Genomic DNA, 12,748 nt, shown 5'->3' on the forward strand with positions numbered 1-12,748 from the left:
GGGACTTCACTGTGTAGTGAAGAGAGCTCTCGCAGCGTTGTAAGTACTCCACCTCTCCGAGGGGAATAGCTTGCAGCGCTGCGAGACAGCGTGCAGCGCTGCAGGCTCTGATTACACTGACGCTTTACAGCACTGTACTCACTGCACTCGGGGGAGGGGGGGGCGTTTTCACACCCCTGAGCGCAGCAAGTTGCAGCGCTGTACAGCGCCAGTGTAGCCAAGGCCTAAGTCTGTTTTATTCTTACAGAGTAACAATAACCACTGCATAATAAAGGCCCCAATTTGAGAAAGCAACCCTGTTCAGGAAAGTACTTAAGCACATGCTTAACTTTGAGCACATGCTTAAGTCCTCTCACACACTTAGAAAAAGCACCTCCTTAAGTGCTGTCCTGAACAGGAATCAACTGATGCATGTGGTTAAGTGCTTTTCTGAATTCAGTCCATTATGGGCCACTGTAGCCTCTGTACTAAAATCTACAAGGAAGGCCATATCAGCCGTAAAATTGGGAGGCTGCAACTGGAGTGAAGGTAGACTTTTTCTACCAAATGTGAACAAGTATGGGCAAGTGGTTTCTGAATTATGACATGACACCCTAAAAATAGAGTTAAAAATAGAATTCCAAGAGGCTTCCTGGGTTTTTTACCACCTTCTAGCAAAAAAAAAAAAAAGTTAGAAAGGTGAGTGATAAAATGTAAAAAGCAACAGAGGGTCCTGTGGCACCTTTAAGACTAACAGATGTATTGGAGCATAAGCTTTCGTGGGTGAATACCCACTTCATCAGACCCATGCATCCGACGAAGTGGGCATTCACCCACGAAAGCTTATGCTCCAATACATCTGTTAGTCTTAAAGGTGCCACAGGACTCTCTATTGCTTTTTACCGATCCAGACTAACACGGCTACCCCTCTGATACTTGATAAAATGTAGTTTATTGAATTCTTCTAGCTAAGAGCTAAAGCAAGTTTAATTAAATTTTAATTTAAAATGGCATTAACTTTTGAAATAGCGATGACAGAATGGCTTGTCATCACTGATGAGCATGAACTAGGGTGTCAAAGGACTGCTGAAAGCCTCAGCGGCCATTAACCAAAAGTAAGGCTGACATTTTCAAAGCAGTCCAAAGGGTGTGGGCTTTCTTTAAAATGAATGGAAGGTGTGCAGCTATCTCCCCTGCACTGCACTGGAAATCTTAACCTAGGTCTCCAACCCTTTTCTTTGCATTAGAATGTAGACCAATGGCTAGGGGCTTTGTCAATGGAGGAAGGTGAATTTTGCCATCAAGGCTGAAGTTAGCCAAATAAGTGGTTTGTAAAGTTAAGACACGTTACAAAAAGAAGTGGGGAGAGAGAGCTTTTCACAGTTAGAATTTCCTGACCTTTTAGTGGTTGGTTTATTTTTCAAACTATGGTGATCTTGTAAAGATTTTACCCTTGGATTAATGATGTGTACTTTCAGCCTTAGCCGCGCTTTAATGATGTGAATTAATATGTCAGACCTTACCCTGATGGGAGCCCTGTGAATTGTGGGATCTTAACAATTTCTAAGGGAAAACTAAGCACTTCAGTAAGCTCATAAGTGCGCCCATTAAGTTGGCGTTTAATGCACAGCATTTGGCTTTCACTCAATTGCAGCAAACATCTGAGCTGTGCTAATAGAAAGCTTGCCATGCATAAGCACAGTACACGCTTGCATGTCTCGTTGCTAAAGCTGCCTCAGGTTTAAATTTTGTCCAAGCTCTGCCCTGAAGCTTTAACACACCTTTAGTAGGTCCCATTCTGGCCACCCAGACTTTTCCCCACTAGTGGAACATTGTGAGCAGTATGGCCAACAGCCTGCTATGCGCTCTACTGATGGTTGGTTTCAGGAGTGTGGGCCTTATTCTGCTCTCTATTGCACTGATGTAACTCTGTTGAGTTCAGTGGAATCACTCTAATTTTAGGCCAGTAAAACAGAAAGAAGAGCATGGTCCTATGATCTTACATTATGCCAGAAACTGGGAATGGGCGACAGGGGGTGGATCACTTAATTACCTGTTCTGTTCATTCCCTCTGGGGCACCTGGCATTGGCCACTGTCGGAGGACAGGATACGGGGCTAGATGGACCTTTGGTCTGACCCAGTCTGGCTGTTTTATGTTCTCATGTTATGCTTAATAATTCCCAACAGCTTGAGTCGGCTATAGCCCTTCTCAGAGTGCAGACTTTCACAAATCCTTCTCTCTGGCTGACCCTTCATGGCTGTGTTGCCTTGTGTTTTACTTGCAAGTGACGGGATGTCAGTTTCAGTTTGCTGCAAGTAATCCTGTGTGTTAGGGAGCTGGTCCAATACAGCCTGGGGTTTACCTGTGGCGTATCCGCCTGCAGCCTGCCACAGGCAGTAATTTTACAGCTGGCTGCTATCAAAACAGGTGGTCATTCAACACTACAGCTGACTGCCAGAGGACGACTATTTATTCCCAGATGATTGAAACTGACACTATGTCCCCATCAACAGAGCCAGCAAGACCTTTGAGCCCGTGGAAATATTACTGATCGCAATGTCTTCCCCCTCGTCCTCCTTTTCCTTTTATATAATTTGGCTTGTGAGCAATGGCCTGTTAAATGTTGCTGCTAAAAGCACTTTTGCAAATGGTTTAAGTGAAGCATTTTAAAAAATATTAACCACTTCCCTGCTGAATGACATACCATGGACATGTCCAGTGCGATTTGACACAGCTAGGAATTCTAGGTGGCCTGTCTTCCTTACTGGATGTTCTGTAGAAAATGAATGACAGAACACTAAAGGTTAACGTCCTGGAAGGACTCATGCTACATTTGATTGCTCTGCTGGGGAAGAGCACACTAAAAACTTAGCTATGCTCTCAGGAGAGGTGTTTATCAACGCACACTCTCCAGGGACTCTCTCCTATGTGTTTTTTGTTCCCTTCAGTCTTCTCGATTAAAAAGGTATCTCCCCAAACAAAGTGCAAGTACAGTAGCAGAGCAGTGCTTCCCAACCGTATTCAAAGCCTGAAAGGCAAACACACGTTTTCCTAACAATTGCACGAACTATTGTTCCATTCGTAATGAGGCCTAGTATGAAAAAGATCTGTGTGAAAGATCCTGATGTCTTTAGAAAGGGATTTCACTAGCTCCCTAACAGTACTGCCATTTCCAGAAGGGAAAGCCAGGCTGACAGCCCCATCCTCTTCCTCCACACTGCCCCAAAATCCTGCTCTCCAGGAAGCACTGGAAATGAGCAAACCTGATGTCTCCAGGGCTGGGAAATGAGTTCTCAATGGTTTCCTTCTCACGCTCCTGCTTTCTCCATCATGTTGGGGGAAACAGCCACTGCAGATCTGCAATGGAGGTGAGTGAGCACCAGCAGCCGCTGGATGTTACTCTAACCTGAATCGGCGGGTAGAAATCGACCTCTCGGGGATCGATTTATCGCGTCCCATCCGGACGCGACAATCGATCCCCAAATCGGCGCTCTTACTCCACCAGCGGAGGTGGGAGTAAGCGCCGCCGACAGAAAGCCGCAGAAGTCGATTTTGCCGCTGTCCTCACAGCGGGGTAAGTCGGCTGCGATACGTCGAATTCAGCTACGCTATTCACGTAGCTGAATTTGCGTATCTTAAATCGACTCCCCCCTGTAGTGTAGATGTACCCTTAGGCAGTCTGATGGGGCTGGTATAGGAACCCAGGCAGAGTACACTAGGCTTTGGTGGCAGTCTTTCCAGCTGAGGGGGACTAGATGTGGGTCACTCTGGGAGCAGCCAATGCCATTTCTTGAGTCAGGTGTCATTCAAGGTGCTCTACAGGACAGACTGGAACTTTGTGTCTAAATAATACGCTTTGCCCTTTCATAAGTCACATAGCATCTTGTCACTAGGAGGAATTATTACTTATTTGATTTCAGTTTAGAAGTAGGTATGAGGGATTCACAGGTCTTGAACCCAGGTCTGTGGCTCCCTAGACAAGCTTCAGATCACAGACATCATCTGACACCTCCACTAGCAGGGAGTGAGGGCTGGTGGACCTTAGCTCACCATAGGCACTGCCTATGAAGATCTCAATTGGAGGTGATGTCTGGCCTCTCCAATTGGCTCAGACTCATTATTTAAGCTGGAAGGAGGCACAGGACTTTGTCTGAGCAACTAAGTGAATCCCTGGGTGGCTGCTACATTGGACCCTACCTTCTCGCCTGACTCCTGAGCCCTGCTTTAATCCCGATTCTTGCATTCCTGTCCTGTCTTGTCCTTTCCATCCTGCCTTGTTCCAGATTCCTGCTTCTGAGCCCCACCCCTGGCTACTGACACTGGCTCTGACCCTTGGCTTAACTCCTGCCTCTGGCTCTGTCACTGACCCCTGGTTCCTGACTCCTGCTCTGACCACTAGGCCTATCACTACTGCTCTGACCACTGGGTCTGACTGCCTATGACCTGGTCCATGACAGGAAGGTTGTTTGGTCCTGTGCAGTCTGTATCCTACAGCAAAAAGACTGGTGTAAACATTTAAACCATTAGCTGCTTTTAATGCTCTGGGAAGGTGACTTGGATAACGGATCACCATTTCACCCCACCCCTCCATGACCCTTAGGACTGATCCATGTGAGGGTAGAGAATATTGTCAGGATCACAGATATTCAGGAGAGACAATTACAGCTCAGGTGACATCATTAATATCCATTACTTATATAGCGCCATAATGTGCATGGAACTTCAGACACAAGTAAGACATGAACTCTGCTCCCAAGAGCTTAAAACCTAAGTGTCTGATTCACACTCACACCAGTGTAACTCTGATGGAAGTATTCCTCATTTTACACCAGTGGTGAGTGTGTGACAGCAGAAGAAGTTAGAGGGAAGGATGGGAAAATGTTGAGAAGGGGTAAGATGGGATGGCAACGGTCAAAGAGAAGAGAAGGGAGAGGTGAATAGGTACAAGTGGAGAGCTGCAGGACAAATGCAGTTGGTTTGGTGGAACAAGGCAAACAGGGAGGTGGTTTTCTCTATCACCAGATAACCATTCTGAATGGATGATCTTCTTCACATGAAAATCACTCAAAATCCCAGGTCTCCTCCAGTCGTTCACCACCATTCTGTGTCCAAGGATTGAGAACAGTCTAGGAGAACAATGAGAGCTAGCTGGTCCCTTTCAACTTTCCCTGGTTTTGTTTCCCCCGGTTTCCTGGAGCAGAAGATTCATTTAGTGAGCGTTGGTGAAGGCCCAGTTGTCTACGTGGATCCTGCTCAGATAGATTTCGGCAATATCCAGGTTCTAAAGGATGCTTCCTGTACACTCCACCTCTCCAATCAGACCGTTATTCCTGCACCATTTTGGGCACAGATGGTAAGTGCTTTGCGGGGCTATTTTATAATGAACATGTACTTGGAATGTATCGTCTCAACAGTCTGTGACTTGACTTTATATGTAGCATTCTCCTAAAATTATCTCAAAGAGAGAATGAAATGGGCATGACATAATTCCCCAAAGTGGCTGGCTGAGTCTGCTCTGAAGTGCACCTGAGTCACCCCATTAGTGTCAGTGGGATCTCGTAGATGCAACTAAAAGCAGAATTTGGCACTTGATCTTCTTTATAACCTTTCTCTTGATAGGGAGTTTAGCTGTGCTAATCATGTTTATGTACCTATATGAGAGACATCTTATCTCTTTGTTCCTGAAAGGTAAGCACTTCCGCATAGATCCCCTCAACTGGGCCGCACACATTGACTTCTGGCTTGTGCTTCAAAATTTGCTTGCAAAGCTTTTAGCTGTATGGGAAACAGCATGCGAGGGATCATCCACAAATTACTAATGGGGAGGTGAGCTGGATGTTTAGTGGTGTTACTCCCACTGGGAGTTTTGACAGCTCAGTTGCTGCACAGAAGCTACTTTGTTTATAAAGGGAGCTGTGTAGTTAAGTTACATAAATGCTGAGAATGCACTGCAGTATCTTTGTATTTTGTGGCATTGCAGAATATTTCTGGGTCTTTGGGGAATGTTATAGGGAAAAGACAGTTCAATTTAGTGAGACTTTTTCAACCTGACAGGCTACACAGGTGTTCTAAAGTATTAAGTCAGACCCCTCCAGAGTCTGTCAGGGTGGGGATCCTTAGCCAGGAAGGGGGTCACGCTCTGTTTGGAGTTTGCACCCCTCTGTCCATTGGTCTCTCCCCAGTTGGTGGCAGGTTGCTTCACAGTGATGCCATCTCTGCCCTGTCTCTCCTATCTCCCTATGTCAGGCACAGTTTTTCCTTATTACTTTTTTGGTGAGATGTCCTTTATGATTCTTGATCATCTGAAGAAATATTTTTCTTGCACTTCCTCATATTTCAGTTTCCACAGTACCTAGAGTTGTCTATGGGGCTATCTCCACTGCAGCCATGGTGTGATTTGCAACTGGTGTAGATGTACCAGCACTAGCTGTACTCTAGCTAGCACGCTAAAAATAGCAGTGAGGACATAGCAGGGTGAGCTTCACTGTGGGCTGCACAAACCCACCTGACTGCCCTGGGTACATACTGACTTGTGCAGCCCGTCCAGAAGCCCCTGCCATCAGATCCTCACTACTGTTTTTACCAGGCTAGCTAGAGTACAGCTAGCAAGGGTACGTCTACATGAGCTGCCAATCACACCTGTGGCTGCAATATAGATGTACCCTGTGATGGGGTGCAGGGGCTTGACCTGGTTCTGAGTGAACAGGGGAGTAAATTCAGCTCAGCTACCTCCTGAGCAGGTGTTGAAGGGAAGGTTTGTAAGAGTGGCTGCTTGGGCTGCTGAAGGCGTGGAGGTCAAGGAGCTTTGTGCCTGCTTGTGCCAGCCTGGGTTTGGCCTGAGGTGTTTCCTTGAGCTTAACCAGCATGGCATGCTCCCTGCTAGTGAAATGGATTGTGGAAATCCCTCTCTGTGTCCTTTATAGTTGGTGATCAGAACACTTTGTGATCCTCAGCTTTGATAACAGTGATGGCAGGAAGATTTGCACTGGACACTGGAACATGTCCCTTATGGCTGGTGGACGGTGCACTGGGTCTGTATTGTAGGAAAAGGGAAGATGAAAGATCTCATTTTTGCCCAATGGGCTAAAATCTGCTCTCAGATGTACTTTACACATGCAACTGAGAGCAGGCTTTGCACCACACCATCAGTTTAGCTGGTAGATCACCCATCATTGATTCACCTGTTCTGGTGTGATGAAAATGGTAGATATGGAAATTTGGAAAAAAATAGGCAGCAACCCATAGTAGGTGCCTTTCCTTTCAGGATGACTGTCAGAACTTCTGAAGAAACCCAGTGCTTCATTTATTGGCTTAGGGGGTGCCCGTAGCTGCCATTTGGTTTCACTGCTTAGGTATTTCTGCAGGACAGACCGTTGTGATACCCCTTCTCCCCTTTAGTAGCAAATCATGAAACCCTGGATCTTTGAAGTCAAGCCTATTGATTGCAGCTCACACTTGTGAATCAATGGTTATTGATTGAAGTTAATGGAGCACTGAAGGTTCATCCACCTTGCTGGGCTCAGATGGGCAGCTCTGCTGAGCGAAAAAGATTGGATTTAGCAGCAAACAACAGCAGAAGATAAAGGCAGGTGATAGCGTTCAGAATGTAAAGAGAAAAGGCCTCCATGGATATGTCCATCTTCACCCTACTTGCTTTGGTCTTAATTAGTGTATGCGAGTTGCTGTTCCTGTCCAGTCAGCCAGCTTTCCAGTAGCTTGTTTGCTTTATGGGGAAGGAGGTCTGTAGCGGGGTGGTTACCCCGCTCCTGCCCTGAAGGGCTCAAAACAGCCCTGGGGGAAGGTTGTGGCTGGGAGCTGCTAAGCTGGGCTGATTGGGGAAGCAGCTGCAGCTAGGCCACACCCCAGTCAGGCCTCTGCTGGCCCTATATAAAAAAGCTGTGAGCCAGGGGCCAACAGTCTCTCTCTGCCTCAGAGAGAGAAGGGCCTGGGTGTAGGAGCTAGAGACAGAATACCTGAGTGGAGCAGGGCTGGGGAAAGGCAGCGGAGCTGGGGAGCTCCAGCCTGGAAAGCCCCAGGCTGCGGCCTAGCATTGGCCTAAAAGGTACTGGGGGTTGCAGAGAGCAGCCCAGGGGTAGGCCAAGGCAGCAAATCCAAACCCAACCTTGCCAGTGATGAGTGGCCTATACTGCAGTCTGCCCCAGGGAGTGGGGGCTGGCTGGCGACTGGCAGTGGCCTTATTCTGAGGTGAGGTAGGGATAGTGGGTGGGGGTTCCCCAGGAAGAGGAGACCCTAGTACTGAGGGGTGTACTGCCAGGGGGCAATGCCCCAGATGAAAGGGCACCTGGGTCCAGGGAGGGCCAGAGGACAGGTGGATCACTGGCCTGCAGAGGGTGCTCTGGAGCTGGAATGAGCTAATGCCTGGAGATGACCAGCAGGAGGCACCGCAGGGGTGAGTCTGCTCCTCTACAAGGTCTTCATGAAAACACACTGAAAAGGACTGATGATTGGAGATAATGTGGGTGTAGAATACACAACTACCCAAAACTATCCATAATGTACAAATCTACACAGTCCTGCTTAGAGCCTCTAAATTTCACCGGACCTGTCATGGGGTGAATTGCTTTCAGCAACACTGACCTGTTTGCTGCAGAGTGTACTGCCCTGTTCCATCAAGATGAAAGGTGTGGTTGAAATCTCACTCTGCTGGGTCACTATGGGTGGGCAAGGACTCATCGATTCACTCAGCCAAGCATTTCTCCCCACAAACATTCAACGTTAAAACTTATATGGACTGATGTCCCCCATGGAATTGCTCAGAGGTCCCGTGGATGCCTCCAAACAGCCTATGTGATGTCCTGTTTCCAGCTTTGAGGTTAGCCACAGACAGAGAGTTCAGGCTAAAAGGGCCTCAAAAGTTGTGCATTCAGAGCGGGTGGTTGGAGGTAACAGTTTGTGTACCGTTGTCATGCATATGTACAAATTTGGGTCTTCAGGCACAAATTTAGAGGCCAGGTTCAGATCCCTTGAATATTGTGCCCTAAATGTTGGTAGCAACTCAACTAAAATAAATAACTAGGTGACTAATGATCAGGATTCCCTTTCTAGAGAAGCCCTTACTCTACTCCAGCATGGACACTTAGATCTGCCTGGTGTGCATAGGATGCTGAGTCACTTCCATCTGCAGATCAGTAAAGATGCAAAGCCTGTTTGTACCAAAACCACCAATCTAAAAGCAAAAACTGTAAGTTGGCGTGTGAACGTATACATATTGCATCTGTTCGTGATGTAGGATCTGCTCTGCACGCACCATCAGATGCATATCACCCCAGGCAGGGTAAGGAGGAGGGAGAGCCGTGGCCTGGCAGCCAGGAGGCAGCAGGCTGCCTGGATGTGGGAAGCTCAAGACTCCCACTGTGGCAAGGCAGCTCCGCACCACCTGACTGCATTTGCGTGCGGTTATGAGAGGAGACTTCCTACGCTGCTGCTGTAATTGCAAGCGCTGCCCTTCCTTGTAAACGCTTCACATGCTCCTTCCTCCAGCCATCGTCCTCCGAAGAGCCAGGAGTTTGAGTCCCTCTGCAGGGATCCTGTATGCTGTGTTCAGTCTCCTGCTGACGATTGTCCTGGGACCCAGCAGGAGGCTGTGTTCTGTACCACTGCTCTGGTAGGGCTCAGTTCAGCTCAGTCAGCAGGAATGACTCGGCAGAAAGAACATTCTCCCCAGCAGAAGATATTACCTCACCCACCTTGTCTCTGGAATTTCCTGCGACCGACACGGCCACACCAACGCTGCCTACTGTGTGCCGACAGTGAACCCTTCGGTACTGCACCGCCTTAAGTATTGCCACAGGAGACGAATCAAACAAGGAAACCTGGATAAAACGGCAGCAGATCAATGAGGGATTTCATGCGACAGGGAGGGGAGAACTCTTTTGGGTGAAACAAAAGTAAACTTGGGCTCTGTTTTCCTCCTTCAAGTGAAGTTCAGAGGCATGCGCACAGGGTATGCTGGGTGTGCCCAGGCACACCCTAATGCAGGGGTGGGCAAATGGCTCCACTCTCCAGGCACGGCAAGCCGCAGGGCCTGCGCTCCCGGGCCGGAGCACCCGGCCCAGCACAGCAAGTCGCCGGCCTCTCCCCCGCCTTCCCCCCTCCCCTGGAGCCATGCCGCCGCGCGCAGCATTCTGAGGGGCAGGGCTGCTTGCTCCCACAGGGCAGCGTGTCTGGCTCCGTGCGGAGCAGAACATGCTGCTAGGATCCTCATGGTAAGGGGGCTGGGGCCAGGGGGGTTGGATAAGGGGTGGGGGCAGTCAGGGGACAGGGAGCAGGGTGGGTTGGACAGGGGGTGGTTAGGGGCAGGGGGTCTCTGGAGAGGGCAGTCAGGGAGCAGGGCAGTTTGGATGGGGCATGGGAGTCCCAGGATCTGTCAGGTGGTGGGGGGGTGGATAGGGGTCAGGGCAGTCAGGGGAAGGAGCAAGGAGGGTTCTGGGGGACAGTTAGGCTGGGGGGGTCTCTGGAGGGGGTGGTCAGGGGACAAGGAGCTGGGGGGGGTGGATGAGTCAAGAGTTCTGGGCAGGGCCTGTCAGGAGGCAGGGGTGTGGAGAGGGGTTGGGGCAGGCAGGGAGCAGAGGGGGGTTGTATGGGTCGGGAGTTCTGGGGGTCCTGTCAGGGGGCAGGGAGTGGTTGGATAGGCGTGGGAGTCCCAGGGGTCTGGCTCGGTGCGGGGGTGTGGATAAGGGTTGGGGGAGTCAGGGGACAGGTAGAGGGTAGGGTCCTAGGGGGGCAGTCAGGGGACAAGGAGCAGGGAGGCTTAGATGGGGGTGGAGTTCTGGGGGACAGGGGTCCCAGGAGGAGGTAGTCAGGGGACAAGGAGTGGGGGGGGTTGGAAGTAGGAGGGAGTGGATGGGTGTGGGGCTAGGGCGGGGCTCCCTGGGCGCACACCCTAATGAAATGTGCTGTGCCCGTCTATGGTGAAGTTTCAAAAAGAGATGTTGTAGCCAGAGATTGGCTAGCGCACTGGCAGGACATGGGAGGCTGCACAAAACCAATAAACCAACCTTCCTTCCCTGCAGAAAAATCCCAACCAGCTGCATAGTGAGAAACCAGCATTGACACTCCAACCGAGCTCTGCTACCTCCGCTACCAGAGCTCTGGGAGTACCAGAGAGATTTAGTACAAATAATTCTTTGGAGAAATTCCAAAGCTCTTACTCAGTTTTTACTCTTGTGAAATCCCCCTTGATTTCAAAGTCCCTGGTGACTTCAAGGAGAGTTTTGACTGAGGGCTTGCCTACTTGGCGAGTTCCTGGCAGCAAAACAAGGTGTGAATTGACAGCACACCAGCTTGCTGTGCGGTAACACCCCACATGGGCACTGCTCAAGAAGTACTAAGCCAGGTTGCACAGCAGACTTTCACTATACTGTTGCAGTTACTGCACGGCAACCTAGTGTGCTGGAGATTCACCCCCCAGCTTGCCACATAGTAACTTTCCATGCAGACAAGCCCCGAGTAAAGACTTCAGGATTTGTCCCCAAAACAACAGTCTTCCAAGGAAAGAGATGCTCTCGTTGCCCTTTTCAGAACAATTCTGCATAGTGGGTCAGGGGCTGGACTAGACCAGGGGTTCTCAGACTTTTGAACTGGGGACCCCTTCACACAGCAAGCTTCTGAGTGCAACCTCCCTGATACATCAAAAACACTTTTTTTGTATATTTAACACCATTATTAATGCTGGAGGCAAAGCGGGGTTTGGGGTGGAGGCTGACAGCTCGTGACCCCCCATGTAATAACCTTGTGACCCCTTGAGGGGTCCTGACCCCCAGTTTGAGACCCCCTGTACTAGATAAACTAATACATTCTCCCCCCCCATCTCTAATTTCTGTGATTCAGTGGATGGCCACAACCAGTTGCTTTAGCACCATGGCATACGAAAACATAAAGGAAACTGCATGTTAGGCCCAGAATGGGTGGGCTGGGTTGATACAAGCGCAGTCAGTAAACTCAGCGGCAGCCTGCTGCTGGCCATAAATAAAGATGAATTTGGGGGTTTCTTGTTTTGTTTTGATGCATGTGAATTTGAATACAGGGAGAGCATATCTAGAACGAGTGCAGCATTCCATTCATCCTTCCCCCCCCCCTCAGCCCGGTATCTGCAGGCCTGTGGGACAGGTGCTGTGGAGCTGAGCCTCCTGGCTTTCTGTATAACCCAAGTCACTTGGGTCCAGCAGCGTGCCCCGTACCACTCCACGCATCCACACCGCTCCTGTGAGAGAAATGCCATACAGCACCTAACATTTCTCATCCTTAGCAGCCTCTCTTTCCCTAGCTATAGAAAACGTCTTTAAAGATAAAGGCAGCAAAGTCCTTTGAATTCAGTGGGAAGTTTCACTTCTTGGATAAAAAGGCTGAGAAACAGGTGAGGCTTAGCAGGGAAGGAGATGTATCCAGTGGTTATTTCTCTTCCTTTTTGTTGTCATTTTCTTTTCCTTTTTCCGTAAATGTTTGATGATGTTGCCACATTGACAAATGCAAAATGTTTGTATTGATTAATGAATGTGTTTTCTCCTACACTCCTGAAAGGGAAAGATTTATTAGCAAATGAGTCGTTCTTTGACCATTTCACACTCGTTCTTTGTCTGTTGCTCTATCTCCTTAGGGCTCTTTTATGTGCTTATTATTACTGATATCTCAGTGTTATGTAAGGTGCCTGTATATCCGGCCTATGGGATCAGCAAGGAAAGGACATAGAATCATAGAATATCAGGGTTGGAAGAGACCTCAGGAGGTCGTCTAGTCCAACCCCCTGC

At 48.9% G+C, this 12,748-nt stretch overlaps 1 protein-coding gene across 1 annotated transcript in view; it reads left to right on the forward strand.

Moving 5' to 3' along the window:
* The window catches only part of HYDIN (HYDIN axonemal central pair apparatus protein), a 372,923-nt gene that overhangs the window by 147,331 nt on the left and 212,844 nt on the right, over positions 1-12,748 (forward strand). Inside the window, exon 17 of the mRNA XM_034788808.1 lies at positions 5,182-5,334. Coding sequence (XP_034644699.1) covers positions 5,182-5,334 — 153 coding nt within the window. The remainder of the gene's footprint in view (positions 1-5,181; positions 5,335-12,748) is intronic.

Source organism: Trachemys scripta, chromosome 13 (genome assembly GCF_013100865.1).
Source record: "Trachemys scripta elegans isolate TJP31775 chromosome 13, CAS_Tse_1.0, whole genome shotgun sequence".
NCBI classification, from domain to species: Eukaryota; Metazoa; Chordata; order Testudines; family Emydidae; genus Trachemys; species Trachemys scripta.